The sequence below is a fragment of the Oncorhynchus mykiss genome, chromosome 24 (assembly GCF_057628025.1).
Source record: "Oncorhynchus mykiss isolate SJ-2025 chromosome 24, ASM5762802v1, whole genome shotgun sequence".
NCBI lineage: Eukaryota > Metazoa > Chordata > Actinopteri > Salmoniformes > Salmonidae > Oncorhynchus > Oncorhynchus mykiss.
The window spans coordinates 39310297-39336253 of NC_143045.1; the positions used below are offsets into that span (position 1 = coordinate 39310297).

Below are 25957 nucleotides of genomic sequence, written 5' to 3' on the forward strand. Positions count from 1 at the left end.
ACCATAGAGCCTGACTGACTAGATACTCCGGGAACACAGAGCCTGACTGACTGGATACTCCAGGAACACAGAGCCTGACTGACTGGATACCCCAGGAACATAGAGCCTGACTGACTAGATACTCCAGGAACATAGAGCCTGACTGACTGGATACTCCAGGAACATAGAGCCTGACTGACTAGATACTCCAGGAACACAGAGCCTGACTGACTAGATACTCCAGGAACACAGAGCCTGACTGACTGGATACTCCAGGAACATAGAGCCTGACTGACTAGATACTCCAGGAACATAGAGCCTGACTGACTGGATACTCCAGGAACACAGAGACTGACTGACTAGATACTCCAGGAACACAGAGCCTGACTGACAAGATACTCCAGGACCATAGAGCCTGACTGACTGGATACTCCAGGAACATAGAGCCTGACTGACTAGATACTCCAGGAACACAGAGCCTGACTGACTGGATACTCCAGGAACATAGAGCCTGACTGACTAGGTACTCCAGGAACACAGAGCCTGGCTGACTGGATACTCCAGGAACATAGAGCCTGACTGACTAGATACTCCAGGAACACAGAGCCTGACTGACTGGATACTCCAGGACCATAGAGCCTGACTGACTGGATACTCCAGGACCATAGAGCCTGACTGACTAGATACTCCAGGAACATAGAGCCTGACTGACTAGATACTCCAGGAACATAGAGCCTGACTGACTAGATACTCGAGGACCATAGAGCCTGACTGACTAGATACTCCAGGACCATAGAGCCTGACTGACTAGATACCCCAGGACCATAGAGCCTGACTGACTAGATACTCCAGGACCATAGAGCCTGACTGACTAGATACTCCAGGAACACAGAGCCTGGCTGACTGGATACTCCAGGAACACAGAGCCTGGCTGACAGGATACTCCGGGAACACAGAGCCTGGCTGACTGGATACTCCAGGAACACAGAGCCTGACTGACTGGATACTCCAGGAACACAGAGCCTGGCTGACTGGATAATCCAGGAACACAGAGCCTGGCTGACTGGATACTCCAGGACCATAGAGCCTGACTGACTAGATACCCCAGGAACACAGAGCCTGGCTGACTGGATACTCCAGGAACATAGAGCCTGACTGACTGGATACTCCAGGAACACAGAGCCTGGCTGACTGGATACTCCAGGACCATAGAGCCTGACTGACTAGATACTCCAGGAACACAGAGCCTGACTGACTGGATACTCCAGGACCATAGAGCCTGACTGACTGGATACTCCAGGACCATAGAGCCTGACTGACTGGATACTCCAGGAACACAGAGCCTGACTGACTGGATACTCCAGGACCATAGAGCCTGACTGACTAGATACTCTAGGAACACAGAGCCTGACTGACTGGATACTCCAGGACCATAGAGCCTGACTGACTGGATACTCCAGGACCATAGAGCCTGACTGACTAGATACTCCAGGAACATAGAGCCTGACTGGCTGGATACTCCGGGACCATAGAGCCTGACTGACTGGATACTCCAGGAACACAGAGCCTGACTGACTAGATACTCCAGGAACATAGAGCCTGACTGACTAGATACTCCAGGAACATAGAGCCTGACTGACTAGATGCTCCAGGAACATAGAGCCTGACTGACTAGATACTCCAGGAACATAGAGCCTAACTGACTGGATACTCCAGGAACACAGAGCCTGACTGACTGGATACTCCAGGAACATAGAGCCTGACTGACTAGATACTCCAGGAACACAGAGCCTGACTGACTGGATACTCCAGGAACACAGAGCCTGGCTGACTGGATACTCCAGGACCATAGAGCCTGACTGACTGGATACTCTGGGACCATAGAGCCTGACTGACTGGATACTCCAGGAACATAGAGCCTGACTGACTAGATACTCCAGGAACACAGAGCCTGACTGACTGGATACTCCAGGAACACAGAGCCTGACTGACTGGATACTCCAGGACCATAGAGCCTGACTGACTGGATACTCCAGGAACACAGAGCCTGGCTGAATGGATACTCCAGGAACACAGAGCCTGACTGACTAGATACTCCAGGACCATAGAGCCTGACTGACTAGATACTCCAGGAACATAGAGCCTGACTGACTAGATACTCCAGGAACACAGAGCCTGGCTGACTGGATACTCCAGGAACACAGAGCCTGACTGACTAGATACTCCAGGAACATAGAGCCTGACTGACTAGATACTCCAGGAACATAGAGCCTGACTGACTAGATACTCCAGGAACATAGAGCCTGACTGACTAGATACTCCAGGATCATAGAGCCTGACTGACTAGATACTCCAGGAACATAGAGCCTGACTGACTAGATACTCCAGGAACATAGAGCCTGACTGACTAGATACTCCAGGATCATAGAGCCTGACTGACTAGATACTCCAGGAACATAGAGCCTGACTGACTGGATACCCCAGGACCATAGAGCCTGACTGACTAGATACTCCAGGAACATAGAGCCTGACTGACTAGATACTCCAGGAACACAGAGCCTGACTGACTAGATACTCCAGGAACACAGAGCCTGACTGACTGGATACTCCAGGACCATAGAGCCTGACTGACTAGATACTCCAGGAACACAGAGCCTGACTGACTGGATACCCCAGGACCATAGAGCCTGACTGACTGGATACTCCAGGAACATAGAGCCTGACTGACTAGATACTCCAGGAACACAGAGCCTGACTGACTGGATACTCCAGGACCATAGAGCCTGACTGACTAGATACTCCAGGAACACAGAGCCTGACTGACTGGATACTCCAGGACCATAGAGCCTGACTGACTGGATACTCCAGGAACATAGAGCCTGACTGACTGGATACTCCAGGAACATAGAGCCTAACTGACTGGATACTCCAGGACCATAGAGCCTGACTGACTGGATACTCCAGGAACATAGAGCCTGACTGACTGGATACTCCAGGAACATAGAGCCTGACTGACTGGATACTCCAGGAACATAGAGCCTAACTGACTGGATACTCCAGGACCATAGAGCCTGACTGACTGGATACTCCGGGAACACAGAGCCTGACTGACTGGATACTCCAGGACCATAGAGCCTGACTGACTGGATACTCCAGGAACATAGAGCCTGACTGACTAGATACTCCAGGAACATAGAGCCTGACTGACTAGATACTCCAGGAACACAGAGCCTGGCTGACTGGATACTCCAGGAACACAGAGCCTGACTGACTAGATACTCCAGGAACATAGAGCCTGACTGACTAGATACTCCAGGAACATAGAGCCTGACTGACTAGATACTCCAGGAACATAGAGCCTGACTGACTAGATACTCCAGGAACATAGAGCCTGACTGACTAGATACTCCAGGAACATAGAGCCTGACTGACTAGATACTCCAGGAACACAGAGCCTGACTGACTGGATACCCCAGGACCATAGAGCCTGACTGACTAGATACTCCAGGAACATAGAGCCTGACTGACTAGATACTCCAGGAACACAGAGCCTGACTGACTAGATACTCCAGGAACACAGAGCCTGACTGACTGGATACTCCAGGACCATAGAGCCTGACTGACTAGATACTCCAGGAACACAGAGCCTGACTGACTGGATACCCCAGGACCATAGAGCCTGACTGACTGGATACTCCAGGAACATAGAGCCTGACTGACTAGATACTCCAGGAACACAGAGCCTGACTGACTGGATACTCCAGGACCATAGAGCCTGACTGACTAGATACTCCAGGAACACAGAGCCTGACTGACTGGATACTCCAGGACCATAGAGCCTGACTGACTGGATACTCCAGGAACATAGAGCCTGACTGACTGGATACTCCAGGAACATAGAGCCTAACTGACTGGATACTCCAGGACCATAGAGCCTGACTGACTGGATACTCCAGGAACATAGAGCCTGACTGACTGGATACTCCAGGAACATAGAGCCTGACTGACTGGATACTCCAGGAACATAGAGCCTAACTGACTGGATACTCCAGGACCATAGAGCCTGACTGACTGGATACTCCGGGAACACAGAGCCTGACTGACTGGATACTCCAGGACCATAGAGCCTGACTGACTGGATACTCCAGGAACATAGAGCCTAACTGACTGGATACTCCAGGACCATAGAGCCTGACTGACTGGATACTCCAGGAACATAGAGCCTGACTGACTAGATACTCCAGGACCATAGAACCTGACTGACTAGATACTCCAGGAACATAGAGCCTGACTGACTAGATACTCCAGGACCATAGAGCCTGACTGACTGGATACTCCAGGAACACAGAGCCTGACTGACTGGATACTCCAGGACCATAGAGCCTGACTGACTAGATACTCCAGGAACATAGAGCCTGACTGACTAGATACTCCAGGACCATAGAGCCTGACTGACTGGATACTCCAGGAACACAGAGCCTGACTGACTGGATACTCCAGGAACACAGAGCCTGACTGACTAGATACTCCAGGAACACAGAGCCTGACTGACTGGATACTCCAGGAACACAGAGCCTGACTGACTAGATACTCCAGGAACACAGAGCCTGACTGACTGGATACTCCAGGACCATAGAGCCTGACTGACTAGATACTCCAGGAACACAGAGCCTGACTGACTGGATACTCCAGGACCATAGAGCCTGACTGACTGGATACTCCAGGAACATAGAGCCTGACTGACTGGATACTCCAGGAACACAGAGCCTGACTGACTGGATACTCCAGGACCATAGAGCCTGACTGACTGGATACTCCAGGAACATAGAGCCTGACTGACTGGATACTCCAGGAACATAGAGCCTAACTGACTGGATACTCCAGGACCATAGAGCCTGACTGACTGGATACTCCAGGACCATAGAGCCTGACTGACTGGATACTCCAGAAACATAGAGCCTGACTGACTGGATAGTGCAGTCTTAACCTTGACTGGTATTCGCAGGAACATTGTCTACCCATCTGCTACCAGGGTGGGCTTTTCTCCTGACAGCATTGTTCTAGTTATAATGACATCTGATAGAGAAAGTGGAGACTGATAGAAATACAGCAATCAAAGACAGAAACCGGAGAATCAAACACTCAGACACCTTTTAAAATCAGGCTTCGGCTGTGGACAATCATGCCTATTCAATCAGACAAATTAGGACCCCCCCAAGTATACTCTACTGATAATTATAGTACGGTTTAAAAATCCATAACAAGTTCACGACAGGCACTTGAGATGTCAAGAGATAGAGGAGGAGGAGAGAGGAAGAGGAGAAGAAGTGGAGGAGAACAGAATATAACAGAGCAGAGAGGAGGAGGAGAAGAGGTGGAGGAGAAGTGGAGGAGAAGACAATATAACAGAGGACAGAGGAGGAGAAGAGGTGGAGGAGAAGAGACTATAACAGAAGTGAGAGGAGGAGAAGAGGTGGAGGAGAAGAGAATATAACAGAGGACAGAGGAGGAGAAGAAGTGGAGGAGAAGAGGAGGAGAGACAGAATGAAAGATAAAGGGGTGATCCAGAGAGTGATTGAGGGGATAGAAAGTGGAAAAGGGAGAGAAAGTGAGGGAGAGGTCGACTGTAAAAGAAGCTAAAATAGAGGACTGAGAGAGTCTTTCATAAATCCATCCATATACATCTGTCTACCATTATTCAGACTCATCTTGGATGAAGAATATCTAGGATTTTCATCACGTGCACTGTAGGATCTCTTTCACAGATAGGGTCTCTTTCACAGATGGTAAATGTTCTACACTGTAAGGTCCCTTTAACCTCTATAGGATGGGTGTTTGTAAACCGGGACGGTTGTTGCTAAGGTCCGCTAATGTGACTAGAATGACGTTGTAAACAGCAGCCAACTTTCCGGGACATAGACATGTCTTATATGGGCAGAAAGCTTAAATTATTTTTAATCTAACTGTAGGGTCCAATTAGCAGTAGCTATTACAGTGAAACAATACCATGCTCTGGTTTGATGGCATGATAAAAACAACTTTAATCACGGCATCTGGTTTGATACATTCACCTTTGAAGGTAAATAATGTACTTACATTCAGTAATCTTACTCTGATTTGTCATCCTGAGGGTCCCAGAGAACAAATGTTGCATAGTTTTGTTTGATAAAATCCATTTTTATGTTAAAATGTAGGAATTGGGGACTAAAGTTTGACCCCAATGTTGTATCTGGCTCCACACCCACCATGTCCGACCAAGTAGATATCTGAACGTTATTGTATAAGCTAATGATCCATCATGTATGACATCTCTCGGTGAGTGTAAACTAAAAAAATTTATTACCATAACATTTTTGTATGTTCTCTATAGTTGAAAATGTATCAATTGACCAATTCAGCACATTTGGGCAAACTCCTGGTAGACTTAACACAAAATATTGTGCAGTAATGTAATTCTTCACTGGATCAGTCTGAAACTTTGCACACAAACTGCTACCATCTGGTGGCCAAAATCTAAGTTACACCTAGTGTTACGGTTTTCTTGCGGTGAAGGAGAGTCGGACCAAAATGCGGCGTGGTTATTTAGATACATGTTTAATGAAGATGAAACACAATCAATACAAAAACAATAAATGTAAAGTGAAAACCGAAACAGCCTAAACTGGTGCAAACTAACACAGAGACAGGAACAATCACCCACGAAACACTCACAGAATATGGCTGCCTAAATATGGTTCACAATCAGAGACAACGATAAACACCTGCCTCTGATTGAGAACCACTCCAGACAGCCATAGACTATGCTAGAAAACCCCACTAAGCCACAATCCCAATACCTACTAAAACCCCAAGACAAAACACACCACATAAAAAACCCATGTCACACCCTGGTCTGACCAAATAAAGAAAGAAAACACAAAATACTAAGACCAGGGCGTGACACCTAGACTCCTATCTGAAAGTATGACATTTCTCTTGCATTTCAAAGATGATAGAAAAATATTTTTAAAAGCATGTTTTAATCTTTTTATCATCTCTTACCAGATCTAATGTGTTATATTCTCATAAATAAATTTCACATTTCCAGAAACTTCAATTTGTTTCCTTTAAAATAGTATCAATAATATGCATATCCTTTCTTCAGGTCCTGAGTTACAGGTAGTTAGATTTGGGTATGTCATTTTAGGAGAAAATGTTTTTAAAAAAGGGTACGATCCTTATTAACAGACCATAAATGTCAGACAACCCCCTCTGCCCTTCCACTTGGTCAACCTGCTCAGGATTCCTCTGGCCTTCTCAAAAATCTGCAGAAGGTAACGTGGAACATGTAACTCACCACTGACACACACACACACACACACACACACACACACACACACACACACACACACACACACACACACACACACACACACACACACACACAGACCTCACAGCCCCCACCTTCCAGGTCTAAGGGGGACCCTTCCTGTAAATCCACTGTTAAGATGGAGCTAACAAGATGCTCATTCCTAGTCAATCAATCAATCAAATGTATTTATATAGCCCTTCTTACATCAGCTGATATCTCAAAGTGCTGTGCAGAAACTCAGCCTAAAACCCCAAACAGCAAGCAATGCAGGTGTAGAAGCACGGTGGCTGTGAAAAAACTCCCTAGAAAGGCCAGAACCTAGGAAGAAACCTAGAGAGGAACCAGAAAATGAGGGGTGGCTAGTCCTCTTCTGGCTGTGCCGGGTGGAGATTATAACAGAACATGGCCAAGATGTTCAAATGTTCATAGATGACCAGCAGGGTCAGATAATAATAATCACAGTGGTTGTAGAGGGTGCAACAGGTCAGCACCTCAGGAGTAAATGTCAGTTGGCTTTTCATAGCCGATCATTCAGAGTATCTCTACCGCACCTGCTGTCTCTAGAGAGTTGAAAACAGCAGGTCTGGGACAAGGTAGCACGTCCGGTGAACAGGTCAGGGTTCCATAGACGCAGGCAGAACAGTTGAACCTGGAGCAGCAGCACGACCAGGTGGACTGGGGACAGCAAGGAGATAGCTAGTCAGATGGCCAGACCCACATTCGCTTCAGACTCATCTCCTTAGCAGATGTTAAAGGCATCCAACTATTCTAATCAGATCGTGCTTGTCCTCTATGCTCCTTTTAGATGCGATAGATGCCCCCATTAGGAACAGTACCTATTCCAAGAGTCTGTCTTTTCCTGAAAGAGAAGCTGCTTAAACTCCAGTATATCCTCCAACCACACCAAACCTAGTCCTCACTCCCACCTCCCTGGACAACAGATCCAAAAATAGCCCTTACTCCCACCTCCCTGGACAACATATCCAAACCTAGCCCTCACTCCCACCTCCCTGGACAACAGATCCAAACCTAGCCCTCACTTCAACCTCCCTGGACAACAGATCCAAACCTAGCCCTCCCTCCCACCTCCCTGGACAACAGATCCAAACCTAGCCCTCACTCCCACCTCCCTGGACAACAGATCCAAACCTAGCCCTCACTCCCAACTCCCTGGACAACAGATCCAAAACCTAGCCCTCACTCCCATCTCCCTGGACAACAGATCTAAACCTAGCCCTCACTCCCACCTCCCTGGACAACAGATCCAAAACCTAGCCCTCACTCCCACCACACTGGCAAACTCTCTGGATCCAAACTATGCTACAAAACGTCTCTAACCAGGACACACACATTCTGCTTCCTAGCCGTGTGTGTGTGTGTGTGTGTGTGTGTGTGTGTGTGTGTGTGTGTGTGTGTGTGTGTGTGTGTGTGCGTGTGTGTGCGTCTCTAACCTTTGAGGACCACCTCCAGTTCGTCTCGTAGGATGTCGAAGGTGCTGTATCGGGAGCTGGTCTCTGGGATGACGTTCTTCTTCAACCAGCCTCCACAGGCGTACTGGTAGAAGTTGTCACACGGGTCCACGTTGGCATCCATGTTCTCTAACAGACGAGACGCTGCACACAGACAAATACAGCTCATATTATACCTCTGTGTGTGTGTGTGTGTGTGTGTGTGTGTGTGTGTGTGTATTTACCTGACTGAGTGCAGTCCGCCGTGGTGCAGACACCATCTAAAAAGGGGAAAACAACATAAATCAGACGGGTTATTCATCAATACCAACTTAAAGAATAACTTTCTATATTTGAACACATGTTTTTTGAATGTAATAGGCATGTTATAGAAGGTTCCAGATTCTTTGTTGTCCGGTCTAGCAGCAGGCTACACAGAGAACAGCTGGATAGGGAAAACAGCTCAAATCGGACAAAATTGAATTTAACGTTACAGATGATTACACGGGTCTCGGTATAGTGATACAGATCTCGGTATAATGATACGGGTCTCGGTATAGTGATACGGGTCTCGGTATAGTGATACGGGTCTCGGTATAATGATACGGGTCTCAGTATAATGATACGGGTCTCAGTATAGTGATACGGGTCTCGGTATAATGATACGGGTCTCAGTATAGTGATACGGGTCTCGGTATAATGATACGGGTCTCGGTATAATGATACGGGTCTCGGTATAATGATACGGGTCCCGTATCACCCGTATCACTATACCGAGACCCGTATCATTATACTGAGACCCGTATCACTATACTGAGACTTGTATCACTATACCGAGACCCGTATCATTATACTGAGACCCGTATCATTATACTGAGACCCGTATCATTATACTGAGACCCGTATCACTATACTGAGACCCGTTTACCATATGTTATCTCCAACAGTGCAGTAATATCTAACAATACACACAGTTGAAGTGGGTCTAGGGTGTCAGGTAAGGTAGAGACTCCTTGACTCGTTTCTCAAAGCACTTCATGATGACAGAAGTGAGTGCTACGGGGCGATAGTCATTTAGTTCAGTTACCTTTGCTTTTTTGGGGTACTGGACCAATGGTGAACATCTTGAAGCATGTGGGGACTACAGTAAACACTCCAGCCAGCTGGTCTGCATCTGGGCCGGCAGCCTTGTGAGGGTTAACACACTTAAATGTCTTGCTCACGTCAGCAACGGAGAAGGAGAGCCCACAGTCCTTGGTAACGGACCGCGTCAGTGGCACTGTGTTATCCTCAAAGCGGGTGAAGAAGGTGTTTAGTTTGTCCGGAAGAAAGACGTCGGTGTCCGCAACGTGGCTGGCTTTCCCTTTGTAGTCCATAATTGTCTGGGTTTCTGTACAGCACTTTGTGACATCAGCTGATGTAAGAAGGGCTTTCTAAATATATTTGATTGATTGCTTGTCTGTAGACCCAGCCCACATATGTTGTGTGTCTGAGCCATTGAATTGCGACTCCACTTTGTCTCTATACTGAGGTTACCTGTTACCTGTTTGATTGCCTTATGGAGGGAATAACTACACTGCTTGTATTCAGCCATATTCCCAGTCACCTTACCATGGTTAAATTAGATGGTTCACCCGTTCAAGTTTTGTGCAAATGCTGCCATCTATCCATGCTTTCTGATTAGGGTAGGTTTTAATAGTCACAGTGGGTAACAACATCTCCTATACACTACCTAATGAAAATCAGTCACCGTGTCTGTGGATTCATCTATGTTGCTCTCGGAGGTCAACCCGAAACATATCCCAGTCCCCAAGATCAAAACAATCTTGAAGTGTGGATTCCAATTGGTCAGACCAGCATTGAATAGTCATTAGCACAGGTACTTCCTGTTTGAGTTTCTGCCTATAGGAAGGGAGGAGTAAAAATGGAGTCGTGATCAGATTTGCCAAAAGGGAGGGCGGGGGAGGGCCTTGTAGGCATGCTGAAAGTTGGAGTAGCAGTGGTCGAGTGTTTTACCAGAGCGAGTACCACAGTCTTGTAGAACCACATGTATTGGTAGAACTTCAGTAGCGTTGTCCTCAAATGTACTTTGTTAAAATCCCCAGCTACAATAAACGCGGCACACAGGATATGAGGTTTCCAGTTTGCATAAAGTCCAGTGAAGTTCTTTGAGGGCCGTCGTGGTTTCGGCTTGAGGGGGAATATACACGGCCCGATAGAGCCATGTTTCCGTGAAACAGAGTATGTTACAATCCCTGATGTCTCACTGGACGGAAATCATTGCCCTGAGTTCATCAATTTTATTATCCAGAGACTGAACATTAGCAAGTAATATACTCAGAAGCGATGGGTGGTGTATAACACAAATGTAATAACACAAAACATTTCCTGGGCTAATAATGTAAGAAATAAAGCATTAAAAAAAACACTGCAAGGTTTCCTAAAAGCTAGAAGCACGTCAAATCGCAAAACAGAGTGTTTGGACAATTCTATAACGTTACATTTACATTTTTTTTAAATGAGATTTGGTCAAAAGGCAAACTTCTCCTTTAAGCCCTCTGAGTGTATATGACATAAACTAGAATGGATCACACTGTCATAACCTTTATTTAACCAGGCAAGTCAGTTAAGAATACATTCTTATTTACAATGATGGCCTAGGAACAGTGGGTTAACTGCCTTGTTCAGGAAAGACAGATTTCTACCTTGTCAGTTCGGGATTTGATCTAGCAACCTTTCGGTTACTGGCCCAAGGCTCTAACCACTGGGCTACCTGCCGCCCTACGACAGAACGTACATATGCACATCTCCGTGAACTGACTGAAATGTTTGACTTGGTTGAATGAACATTTGGCTCCTGAGAGCACTTGATAGTTTATTTGTAAGGAATGTTTGGCATAATCTCTGTCTAATCCTTGTTGATCTCGCAGGTTGGGGAAACCCTACAATAGATGACACAGTAACAACTAACGGATAAACAAGGAACACATCCTTCTCAATCCCTTCATCCCTTCCCATAGCTCTAGACCTCAACTCTTTAATTTTGTCTGCTAATATGCTAATGTTGAGCATTATAATCAATTCAAATTGAACACAAATAAGTAGATGTTTTGAACATGAATGAAATGTTGTGTGGGCTCCAGACTTGGGGTAAATATTTACTTTTTCAGGCTGTTTTCTGTCAGACTCAATTCAGATATTTTTCACTAATTGGTCTTTTGACTAATCAGCTCTGAAAAAGATCTGATGTGAAAAGATGTGCTGTGATTAATAAAATGACCAATTAGAGTAAAAAAATATCAGAATTGGGCTGCCTGTGTAAAAGGTTAGTGCTATCTAGGTTCCTTCCGACATCCCTACCCTAAAGCATAACCATACACTAAGTATTACACTAAGTATTTTAAATTTCAACTTCAATGGGGTAGAGACGTCCCAAGGAGCCCTGATAGCAAGGACCCTATGTAAAACACAAACAATTTTGTGGCTTAGTGTTTTAATTGCCACAAAGTTGTCACCCCACACAAACACAGTCACTGTGCGGTTCACGTGATGTAATAAAACAAGCAGCCAGGAGATGGCGCTCAATTACAAAGCGTATACAACAACATTATGCAGCCGTTCCCAAAATAAGATTCGCGACCCGGTGTGGGGTCGTTAGCGTAATATGAAAATGGGGTCATAAGAGAATTTCCAAAATCCCCCCCAAAAATAATATACATACATATATATATATATATATATATATATATATATATATATATATATATATATATATAAAATATATATATATAAATACATTATAATATAGTTTTTGTACTTCAAAATCAATATAATGTGGTTAACCTTAAAAAAAGTAAATTATAATAATTGAAATATAAACGATAAAATTCAACCAGAAAGCTCCCTTAGATGAATGCACTTGACCGTGGCACCTGAATCATTCCCACCGTGAAGGACTAGGCCTGCTACACTATGAAACCACACACTGTTGAATCATTCCCACAGTGAAGGACTAGGCCTGCTACACTATGAAACCACACACTGTTGAATCATTCCCACAGTGAAGGACTAGGCCTGCTAAACTATGAAACCACACACTGTTGAATCATTCCCACAGTGAAGGACTAGGCCTGCTACACTATGAAACCACACACTGTTGAATCATTCCCACAGTGAAGGACTAGGCCTGCTACACTATGAAACCACACACTGTTGAATCATTCCCACAGTGAAGGACTAGGCCTGCTAAACTATGAAACCACACACTGTTGAATCATTCCCACAGTGAAGGACTAGGCCTGCTACACTATGAAACCACACACTGTTGAATCATTCCCACAGTGAAGGACTAGGCCTGCTACACTATGAAACCACACACTGTTGAATCATTCCCACAGTGAAGGACTAGGCCTGCTAAACTTTGAAACCACACACTGTTGAATCATTCCCACAGTGAAGGACTAGGCCTGCTAAACTATGAAACCACACACTGTTGAATCATTCCCACAGTGAAGGACTAGGCCTGCTACACTATGAAACCACACACTGTTGAATCATTCCCACAGTGAAGGACTAGGCCTGCTACACTATGAAACCACACACTGTTGAATCATTCCCACAGTGAAGGACTAGGCCTGCTACACTATGAAACCACACACTGTTGAATCATTCCCACAGTGAAGGACTAGGCCTGCTACACTATGAAACCACACACTGTTGAATCATTCCCACAGTGAAGGACTAGGCCTGCTACACTATGAAACCACACACTGTTGAATCATTCCCACAGTGAAGGACTAGGCCTGCTACACTATGAAACCACACACTGTTGAATCATTCCCACAGTGAAGGACTAGGCCTGCTAAACTATGAAACCACACACTGTTGAATCATTCCCACAGTGAAGGACTAGGCCTGCTACACTATGAAACCACACACTGTTGAATCATTCCCACAGTGAAGGACTAGGCCTGCTACACTATGAAACCACACACTGTTGAATCATTCCCACAGGCCTTTGACTCCTGTTCACAAAAATGTGAGGAGATGTGGGATCAGAGCATGACAATGTTCTATTTCACAACGAGGCTTGGTGGTTATCAAAGGGGAGTGTTGGAAAGATGTTTTGCATTTATTTATTAACAAGGCAAATCAGTTAAGAACAAATTCTTACTTTCAAGGACAGAACAACAGATTGCAGATATCCCTTGTCAGCTCCGGGGTTTGAACCTGCAATCTTCCGGTTACTAATCCAACACTCTAACCACTAGGCTACCCTGCCGCCCCAATAAGAGAGAGGAACTTGGTTGACTTTCTGTGTCAGAAAATGTGTCTCCTTGCCTGTGTAACAGACATATTTGGTAAACCAAATAAACCCGAAAGCAAGCATGCAGGGGAAATACAAAAACCTTCCATAGATGAGTGACCGAATCAGTGAATTCAGAGGAAAGAATTCTTATTGGAGAGTCTTTCAAAAGCCAACCATGCCACCCATCCCACGGCTGTGTGTGCTTCTAACAGAACACAGGATCTGTGTCCCACACGAGTGATGACTGCTCACGTCTGATGGGTTCTGAGTTCTAAACTTGAATATATGAAGTATCCTTAACCAGTCTTAAGTCACTGAGGGAGAGAGGGGAATGTAGAACGTTTACACTCTGTCAGAATATGTTATCATCGTTGGACATCAAGAATCCTATGGGGAGGAGTGAGGGATTTGGGCCGAGGTCAGGTCAGATGAAAGTGAGGAAGAACAGATATCATTAAGGTTCTGGACAGTGTCGTGTCTTTACTATCCATTAAATAATATGACATGCTATTTTATAAAATCAATTCTCTGTAATTAATATTACCTGATTAAACTAATCAAGTAAATGTAATTAACTAGGAAGTCGGGGCAACACGGAATAATGTTTATAGAGCTGTTGTCTTCCGAATAAACTCTTAAAGATTTGGTCATCTTTTATATCAATAGCAGTCAATTATTAATCGTCACCTTATTCAGTCTCATCTGAACGTCGTAAAATTGTTGGTTATCTTCACGAACCCTGGCTAACAAGTTGAATCAGCAATACAATTTTTTTATTTATTATTTATTTACTAAATACCTAAATAGTCACACAGAATTACATATACACAGTAAGGATCATACATTGATTACTAATCATGTCCTAAAATAAAACATTCCTTGCAGACGAAACCGGTATGATGGCTGGTTACACAAAGAAAGGGGGTTGGGTTTGAATGAAAGAGCAGGAAGACTGAGGAACAAAAGCATTGGGTCTCTATCGGACCTTATGAAGCTATGCTATCGTAAATACAGAATCGTATGCATTCTAAATAACCTCCCATTCGGAAAAGGAAAATAATCAATATATTTACTCTGCGTTGGGCTTCGATAGATTGGTCGAAGATGGAAGGCTGGGTTGCCCAGCAGAAACTCCCTTGTCCTTTGAAGAATATTTCTGGGCGGATACGTTGTAGTCTGTTGTCGTGTGGTAGAACGGATACTTTGTAGTACCCTGTCTTTCTGAAGAGATTGTCCGTCCTTTCCTAGCCCACGTTTACAGCTGCTGCTGATAACTCAACATCTAGGATGTATCACTTCTTAAGTGAATAAGAGTTCAAAGTTCATACCAAGTTGCCATGCTACAAGCTAATGCTATATTCTGGCTGGTATCGTCGAAATTCATCCTTCCAGCGTGGCGATCGTCACCTCCACGTTGAAATTCGCCCTTTTAAAAGTATGGACAGTCCTCACGTCATCGGGAACACAATGTTGATTTTGTTAAGTTGTGGTCATTCAACCATTCGCAAACCAGAGCTCACGCTGAGGTCGGCTTAGTTCGCCGTGAATTGGGTCACGGGGACTCTTATAGAAATGTAGAAAAGGGCTGGTTCATTATTTCAAATCAATGCCTATTCACGTGGGTGTGGACACTGAGTGAGCATATTTTACTTTCTCTCATTTTAAACTAAAATTACATTTAATCTTTTCACAAATAGTTTAATATTTAAACATTTCAATTGCACAACAATTCCATATTAATCTGATAACTAGAATGTGTAGACTTTCCAAGATACAGTTTATGTCGTCCTGTCATCAGTAATAATGTCTCAGACGACAACTGATCTGACATCATATTCTTTAAGTACCAACGGATACTTTCAACTGGTTGGATGACTGAAATATGGTTCCATTCCCCAACCTTTTGATGTCACCATACTTTCTCTATGTTAACAAAGGGCTTTCCAAGAGTCCATTCTGTAGAGTAGTAGAGATAAAAGGGGGAAAGGTATTTATGGGGGTCATAAACCTCACCAACAGGGCAATGTCATGACAATAGCAACAGAGGTGTATTGGCTGTTCAGATGTGTAAGGAGGGGCTCATAGAAAGTGTTAAATATTAGTGCTTGTGTGAATATGTTCTTTGTCTTATGCAGCTGTATGACCCAGTGGGTGAATTAACTTGGTTTGAACTTTGCTTTTGCGTCCGTGAGTTTTTTACTCTGTTTGACTGTGATCCTGGCTCAGCTGACATGCTGGTAAGTGAAACCAAACAGCTGATGGAGCTGTCATGTGACCGAATGCTGCAGACAGCGCATTCACAGCTCACTACGGAGGAGTTTTGGTTTCTGACTCAAAGGGAATATCCTGCCGAAAACCGGGATCTCCTTATGAATGGTCATCCCAGTCGTAATTCCAACTCGGGAACTCAAGCCTCTTTCTAGAGCTCTGTCTTTCCGACCTGAAGATCACTGATGTCATGATTTGACCTCGTATTTTTCAGAGTTGCCAGTTGTCTTGAAAGCACCATAAACCTCATGGTACCCTTCTCCAGCTCTGATCTGTGTGAAGCTGGATTCAGTGCTCTCGTCTGCATTAAAACCAAATATCCATCCAGGTTGGATGGGACAGCAGGGACCAGGCATCCTGACTTCGAGACACATCAAGCAACACTCATTAGTGGTGGTGAGATAAGAGACATAACAGACTGTCATCATAGCCCCCATGTTAAAAGTATGTGGGGGTGATGTGACAGCAGTGATGATTATTATTTGACCATGCTGGTCATTTATGAACATTTGAACATCTTGGCCATGTTCTGTTATAATCTCCACCCGGCACAGCCAGAAGAGGACTGGCCACCCCACATAACCTGGTTCCTCTCTAGGTTTCTTCCTAGGTTTTGGCCTTTCTAGGGAGTTTTTCCTAGCCACCGTGCTTCTACACCTGCATTGCTTGCTGTATGGGGTTTTAGGCTGGGTTTCTGTACAGCACTTTGAGATATCAGCTGATGTACGAAGGGCTATATAAATACATTTGATTTGATTTGATGAGGTGTGCACTGTCGACCACGCCCCCTGACTTTGAGAAGCTCCGACGCGACATGCATCAAGCCACACCCATCTCATTAGTGCTGGTAAGGTAAGAGGCATTATGTCAGACTAATTTGCAATTGACTGTCATAGCCCCACATTAAAAATATGTGATGATGAGTTGAGAAGACAATCAGAAATACTGTTAGAATGTTTTGCCATAGGCCCAAATAAAAAAAAAGCTAATTACATAATTTCTTTTCACATGGTTGGGGTCATCGAAAACTTTCAGATATCAAAATGGGGTCGTAGGCCAAAATAGTTTGGGAACCCCTGCCATAACGAGAGGCAAACACACACACACACACACACACACACACACACACACACACACACACACACACACACACAGTGACACACACACACAGTGACACACATACACAAACAGTGGGGCGCAGAGGCTCCTGTTGCAAACAGCATCCAGCCTGCTGTGACTGTTTAAAGATCTATCCACTATAATAGGCAGGGGAAATGGTTTTTCAGGACTTCTGGTGGTACACAATTGTTACCTGGAGGAAAATGGGGGAGGGTAATGCTTTTTGATTTCAGTATGGGAGTGGGTTTAGTGGGTTTTTTTTTTTTAGTCCAGAGGAGGGTCATGTAATTTGTAATTGATTAACAAACCTAATGCAATGTAGATCCTCATCGCATACAGTTGAAGTCGGAAGTTTACATACACCTTAGCCAAATACATTTAAACTCAGTTTTTCACGATTCCTGATATTTAATCCTAGTAAAAATCCTAATAAAGTTAGGATCACCACTTCATTTTAAGAATGTAAAATGTCAGAATAATAGTAGAGAACGATGTATTTATTTCATCACATTCCCAGTGGGTCAGAAGTTTACATACACTCAATCAGTATTTGGAAGCATTGCCTTTAAATTGTTTAACTTGGGTCAAACATTTTGGGTAGCCTTACACAAGTTTCCCACAATAACTTGGGTGAATTGTGGCCCATTCCTCCTGGTGTAACGGAGTCAGGTTTGTAGGCCTCCTTGCTCGCATGCACTTTTTCAGTTCTGTCCACAAATGTTCTATAGGATTGAGGTCAGGGCTCTGTGATGGCCACTCCAATACCTGGACTTTGTTGTCCTTTAGCCATTTTGCCACAACTTTGGAAGTATGCTTGGTGTCATTGTCCATTTGGAAGACCCATTTGCGACCAAGCTTTAACTTCCTGATGACTTGAGATGTTGCTTCAATGTATCCACGTAATTTTCCCCCTCATGATGCCATCTACTTTGTGAAGTGCACCAGTCCCTCCTGCAGCAAAGCACCTCCACGACATGATGCTGCCACCCCCGTGCTTCACGGTTGGGATGGTGTCCTTCAGCTTGCAAGCCTCCCCCTTTTCCTCCAAACATAACAATGGTCATTATGGCCAAACAGGTCTATTTTTGTTTCATCAGACCAGAGGACATTTCTCCAAAAAGTACAATCTTTGTCCCCATGTGCAGTTGCAAACCATAGTCTGGCTTTTTTTATGGAGGTTTTGGAGCAGTGGCTTCTTCCTTGCTGAGCGGCCTTCAGGTTATGTTGATAAAGGACTCATTTTACTGTGGATATAGATACTTTTGTACCTGTTTCCTCCAGCATCTTCACAAGGTCTTTTGTTGTTGTTCTGAGATTGATTTGCACTTTTCGCACCAAAGTACGTTCATCTCTAGGAGACAGAACACATCTCCTTCCTGAGCGGTATGACGGCTGCATGGTCCCATGGTATTTATACTTGCGTGCTATTGTTTGTACAGATGAACGTGGTACCTTCAAGCGTTTGGAAATGTCTCCCTGTGACGAACCAAACTTGTAGAGGTCTACAATGTTTTTTCTGAGGTCATGGCTGATTTCTTTTGATTTTCCCATGATGTCAAGCAAAGTGGCACTGAGTTTGAAGGTAGGCCTTGAAATACATCCACAGGTACACTTCCAATTGAGTCAAATCATGTCAATTAGCCTATCAGAAGCTTCTAAAGACATGACATAATTTTCTGGAATTTTCCAAGCTGTTTAAAGGCACAGTCAACTTAGTGTATGTAAACTTCTGATCCACTGGATTTGTGATACATTGAGTTATAAGTGAAATAATCTGTCTGTAAACAATTGTTGGAAAAATTACTTGTATCATGCACAAAGTAGATGTCCTAATTAACTAACTAGTTTGTGAACAAGAAATTTGTGGAGTGGTTGAAAAATGAGTTTTAATGACTCCAACCTAATTGTATGTAAACTTCCGACTTCAACTGTATATCACTCCAGTGTAAATTGCTCAATTGTAATTACTTCACCACTATTGGACTATTTATGGCCTTACCTCCTTACTTCATTTGCACACACTGTATATAGACTTGTTCTACCGTGTTTTTGACTGCATGTTTGTTTATTCCATGTGTAACTCTGTGTTGTTTTTGTTGCACTGCTTTGCTTTATCTTGGCCAGGTCACAGTTGTAAATGAGAACTTGTTCTCAACTTGCCTACCTGGTTAAATAAAGGTGAAATAAAAATAAATAAATAAATAAATAAATAAAATCTAAAAGTTATAGTTTCGGCGGGTGTCAGGAATATTGAAGCTATTTTCACAAACAAAAATGTTCATTGCAGTGCTGGTGATGGAGCAAAAGGGCTGAGTTTTGATGAATGAAGCTGTTGTGGGTGTGTCGAGGCTTGGCCCCTAACTGGCCAATCAGAACGTGCTCCATGACTAAATATGTGGTTGCTTCAAGTTGGGTATGTACGGTCTTATATTTATTTCTTTGGAATCAACTCCAATTCCAATGTTAGTCTGTTATAGTTTGTTAAATAGCTTACAGAAACGAAATAACAAAATGTAGACCCATCTTATCTTTGCTATGTTAACTTGAACCTGTTTACAGTCAACATTGTTCTAACTTGAACCTGTTTACAGTCAACATTGTTCTAACTTGAACCTGTTTACAGTCAACATTGTTCTACCTTGAACCTGTTTACAGTCAACATTGTTCTAACTTGAACCTGTTTACAGTCAACAGTGTTCCAAGTAATTTCATGGCATCCATGTTGAAATAAATACATATCATTCCCACTAATATTGGGGCTATGCCTGCTGTAAATTGCAATATGGCTGAGCATGGACATGCCAAACGCAAGATACATTTCAATATCGATATAGGCCTAAAAAGAACGCAAATAATTACAATCAAATTCTAAACAAAAACGAATCAATTACTGTTTTAATTTACACACATCCAAACGTTTCACAGTAGTTTATTTTGGACAAAGATCCAAAATAAAGAGAAAGGGAGAATGTCCACTCACCGTTTATACTACTCCCAAATACGATGTTTTATATTATTATTATGTATTGGAACCATCATTCAGATCGCATTCTCAATCAAACCAGAACAGTGTGAATCAGTATAATACATTTTGTTTGAATACAATTCTATGTCAACAACAACAACAACAACAATAAATACATGTAAAATGTAATGATATCATAATATCGTCAGGATAAAATAAATGCTGTTGAACCAGCCCTGACCTCGGGTCGGGTAAGGGTAGCCTACTGGGGGATATGATGTGAAACGGGAAAGAAGCAATTGTTAAATGAAAATAACTTCTAAATACAGGATTACCGGTATTCGCCAAGGTTCTCATCTCTCGCTTCATGATGGGCATGAAAACATGTCGCCTACATCATGAATGGTGTATTACGCGCGTCCAAATAATGGCTAGAATAATGTAGGCCAAGCTACAATACATAGATAAAAATGGAATGTCAGCTCACGGTTTTGCTCCTCTCAAACTTGATCTTTTAATAAAGCTTTGGAGATTAAGATTAATTTCCAAGCGGTCTCATGAGCCAAATCCTTTATTGATAGTCTTGATTAGCCTGGTCAGGACAAAAAGAAAACAGCCTTCATTAAGCGAAGGGAAGGCTATGCTTGGTTTTAAAACAAAATGGGGTAAAAACAAGATTTTTTTATGTTTCTAAATACAAAGTATACGTGCACCAAACGCACATTACTCTTGTTCCATGCGCATATAGGCAGTGTGCATCACGGCTGGATAGGCTGCGTTTCCGCAGTCGAAATTCATGCCTTAAAACTACTTAAGGTATAAGGGGCAACATTTTCACTCTTGTATAAATAGCGTGCCCAATTTCAACTTCCTGCTACTCATGCCAAGAATATAGGATATGCATATTATTAGTATGGATATGGATAGAAAACACTCTGAAGTTTCTAAAACTGTTTGAATCATGTCTGTGAGTATAACAGAACTTATGTAGCAGGCAAAACCCAGAGGACTAACCTTTCAGAATCTTTTTTTTTTTTGAGGTCTCTGTCTATTCACTGAGTTCTCATTGGGAAACGATATTTCTTAGGAACTTGTTTTCAGTTCCTACCGCTTCCACTGGATGTCACCAGTCTTTGGAATTTGGTTGAGGTTATTCATTTGTGCAATGAAGAAGTACGGCTATCTAGGAACTGCGTAACACTGTTGAGAGTTGTGCAAGACTTGAAAAGTAGCTTGGTTTGTTGTCTTCCTGTATTGAACACAGATAGACCCATCTTCAATTTAAAAATACCTAAAGTTGTATTACTAAAGTAGTTTGAAATGTTTTGGCAAAGTTTACAGGCAACTTTTGAAATATTTTGTAGTGACGTTGGGCAAATAATCGAACAAAATGACCATTTTGGAGTGCCAACAAAAGAAGCTTGTCGAAGGTAAGGCATGTTTTATATTTTATTTCTGCGTTTTGTGTAGCGCCTGCAGGGTAGAAATATGCTACCCTCTTTGTTTACTGTTGTGCTATCATCAGATAATAGCTTCTTATGCTTTCGCCGAAAAGCCTTTTAAAAATCTGACATGTTGGCTGGATTCACAACGAGTGTAGCTTTAATTTAGTATCTTACATGTGTGATTTAATGAAAGATAGTAATGAGCCCTGGACAACAAAAAAATGCAAGAGAGCGCGAAGACAAAAAAGGAGGACCGGAGGTTAGCTTGCTACTGCTATAATTGATTTTAATAAACACAATAAGCCAGAGTCTAGTAAATTATATAACTGTCGTTACTATGAAGAGGCAGCTGCGAAGATCGACAGCGCGTTTGTGCTGAAAGTCGGATAACTCGAGAAGTCCTAATTTATTTAAACAGTCTTAATTTTAATTTGACTAGGCTACTAATAACAAGAGGGAATTGTGTTGGAACCTATTTATTAATATTCAATAAATAAGAGGTCGGTCTACCTGTTTTGACAGACGAAATTATAGTCTACTATTCATAGATGTTATTGGCCAATTCCTTAATAAGTCACCCTGCACGCTTGTACAGTACATGCAAAAGTATGTGGACACCCCTTAAAATTGAGCAGTCATTTCAGCCACACCCATTGCTGACTGGTGTGTAAAATTGAGCACACAGCCATGCAATCTCCATAGACAGAGCTTCCCCGGTCAACTGTAAGTGCTGTTATTGTGAAGAGGAAACGACGAGGAGCAAAACAACGACTCAGCCGCAAAGTGGTAGGCCAACACAAGCTCACGGAATGGGGCCGCTGAATGCTGAAGCGCATAGCGTGTAAAAAATGATCTGTCATCGGTTGCATCATTCACTACCGAGTTCCAAACTGCCTCTGGAAGCAACACTCACTACCGAGTTCCAAACTGCCTCTGGAAGCAACACTCACTACCGAGTTCCAAACTGCCTCTGAAAGCAACACTCACTACCGAGTTCCAAACTGCCTCTGGAAGCAACACTCACTACCGAGTTCCAAACTGCCTCTGGAAGCAACAGTCACTACGGAGTTCCAAACTGCCTCTGGAAGCAACACTCACTACCGAGTTCCAAACTGCCTCTGGAAGCAACACTCACTACCGAGTTCCAAACTGCCTCTGGAAGCTTACGTCAGCACAAGAACTGTTAGTCTGGAGCTTCATGAAATGGGTTTCCATGACCGAGCAGTTGAACACAAGTTTCATCTCAATCTCTTCATTCAAAGACCCAATCATGGACACTGTTAATGACAGTTGTGGCTGCTTTGTGTGATCTATTGTTGTCTCTACCTTCTTACCCTTTGTGCTGTTGTCTGTGCCCAATAATGTTTGTACCATGTTTTGTGCTGCTACCATGTTGTGTTGCTACCATGCTGTGTTGTCTTAGGTCTCTCTTTATGTAGTGTTGTCTCTCTTGTTGTGATATGTGTTTTGTCCTATATTTATATTTTATTTATTTTTTATTTTTAATCCCAGGCCCCGTCCTTGCAGGTGGCCTTTTGACGTTTGGTAGGCCGTCATTGTAAATAAGAATTTCTGTGCTTCCAACTTTGTGGCAACAGTTTGAGGAAGGCACTTTCCTGTTTCAGCATGACAATGCCCCCGTACACAAAGCAAGGTCCATACAGAAATGGTTTGTCGAGATCGGTGTGGAAGAACGTGTCTGGCCTGCACAGAGCCCTGACCTCAACCCCATCGAACACCTTTGGGATGAATTGGAACGCCAACTGCGAGCCAGGCCTAATCACCCAACATCAGTATCCGACCTCAGTAATGCTCTTGTGGCTGAATGGAAGCAAGTCCCCCGCAGCAATGTTCCAACATCTAGTGGAAAGCCTAGAAAGTGGAGGCTGTTATAGCAGCAAAGGGGGGACCAACTCTATATTAATGCCCATGAGTTTGGAATGACATGTTCGATGAGCAGGTGTCCACATACTTTTGGTCATTTCATTTATTTTATCTAACATGTCCAGGAAATGCATGATTGATATTTTGATGAGCAGCCTGTCAAATAATTATCAGATTAAGTTTTTGGCTCTTCAGAGAATTTGCCGCTATTTTTGTGCATATTGACTTATAGCCTATATTATAATATTAGTGGGAACTCAAAACCCTTAGCTAGATTGCTAACTCTAAATATGATATCGTTGCTTTACAGCCATGTTGGCTAATTGATGAATCTATCAGTAAATGTAGGCTAATGTCCTACAAAAACATTGCAGTGCAAGGCTACCTATTCACTGCAAACGGTGCACTCTGTTCAAAACCATGCTAGACTACAGACATGCTAGGCTACAGACATGCTAGGCTACAGACATGCTAGGCTACAGACATGCTAGACTACAGACATGCTAGGCTACAGACATGCTAGGCTACAGACATGCTAGACTACAGACATGCTAGACTACAGACATGCTGGGCTACAGACATGCTAGGCTACAGACATGCTAGAGTACAGACATGCTAGGTTACAGACATGCTAGGCTACAGACATGCTAGGCTACAGACATGCTAGACTACAGACATGCTAGGTTACAGACATGCTAGGCTACAGACATGCTAGGCTACAGACATGCTAGACTACAGACATGCTAGGCTACAGACATGCTAGGCTACAGACATGCTAGGCTACAGACATGCTAGACTACAGACATGTTGGGCTACAGACATGCTAGGCTACAGACATGCTACACTACAGTCATGCTAGGCTACAGAAATGCTAGGCTACAGACATGCTAGGCTACAGACATGCTAGGCTACAGACATGCTACACTACAGACATGCTAGGCTACAGACATGCTAGGCTACATACATGCTAGACTACAGACATGCTAGGCTACAGACATGCTAGACTACAGACATGCTGGGCTACAGACATGCTAGACTACAGACATGCTAGGCTACAGACACGCTACACTACAGACATGCTAGGCTACAGACATGCTAGGCTACAGACATGCTAGGCTACAGACATGCTAGGCTAGACATGCTAGGCTACAGACATGCTAGACTACAGCCTACAGAACAACAGTAGATGCATTTTGAAAATTGTCTTTTTCCAGGCAAATTGCATTTGAGCAAAGGTCATATGCTTGTGCTTGTCATAATGCATATCTCCTTCCTCTGTGACCACAGTGGGGAGAGGGAGCGAGAGTGGCTCAGTCACACATCAGTAGACAGTGAAACAGAGACAAGCAGATACTTTCATAGCAGGAATCAACATTATGAATAGGCTATTACCGTTGACCAAATAATGGTTCTAGAAAATTCTACAGGAACGTTGTGTAGCAACAATTATCCAAATGCGCAAAAACTCTTCAATAAGAAGGCAACATCGGTGTGTGTCATTTTCGGTTTATCAGAGACTTGTCAGAACCTGGCTTTGGGATGCAGGGTGGGGGGGGGAAGTGAGAGCGAGATGACAAATTCAACGACAGCCTACTTTTCTATATTCAAGGGGAGAGAGAGAGAAAAACATATCTAGACTGTTATTTTACTATTAAACTCAATACTAGTGTTGTTTTCAATTTGTAAAGTAGTTTGTGCTTCTTAATCAGGCAAAGCTGAATAGTAGGCTGGTGACTGATGGCTACGGGTGATGTGTAGCCTATGATCGGAGCCTCCCTGCCCACACTCATGGCCTGCTCCCCTGTAGCTCCTGATGTAGGCTGGTAACTGATGGTTAAGGGTGATGTGTAGCCTATGATCGGAGCCTCCCTGCCCACACTCATGGCCTGCTCCCCTGTAGCTCCTGATGTAGGCTGGTAACTGATGGCTACGGGTGATGTGTAGCCTATGATCGGAGCCTCCCTGCCCACACTCATGGCCTGCTCCCCTGTAGCTCCTGATGTAGGCAGCGTGTTCCGGGTGTGGAGCGTCCCTTTTCCACACTCATGGCCTGCTCCCCCGTAGCTCCTGATGTAGGCTGCGTGTCCCGGGTGTGGAGCGTCCCTTTTCCACACTCATGGCCTGCTCCCCCGTAGCTCCTGATGTAGGCTGCGTGTCCCGGGTGTGGAGCGTCCCTTTTCCACACTCATG

At 43.7% G+C, this 25957-nt stretch overlaps 1 protein-coding gene across 2 annotated transcripts in view; it reads right to left on the minus strand.

Moving 5' to 3' along the window:
* The window catches only part of LOC110503425 (neprilysin), a 171134-nt gene that overhangs the window by 99350 nt on the left and 45827 nt on the right, over positions 1-25957 (minus strand). For both annotated transcript variants that reach the window (XM_090219174.1, XM_090219175.1), the window contains exons 3-4: positions 9024-9059; positions 8782-8943 (exon numbers count right to left, since the gene is read on the minus strand). In XM_090219174.1, coding sequence (XP_090075300.1) covers positions 8782-8943; positions 9024-9059 — 198 coding nt within the window. The remainder of the gene's footprint in view (positions 1-8781; positions 8944-9023; positions 9060-25957) is intronic.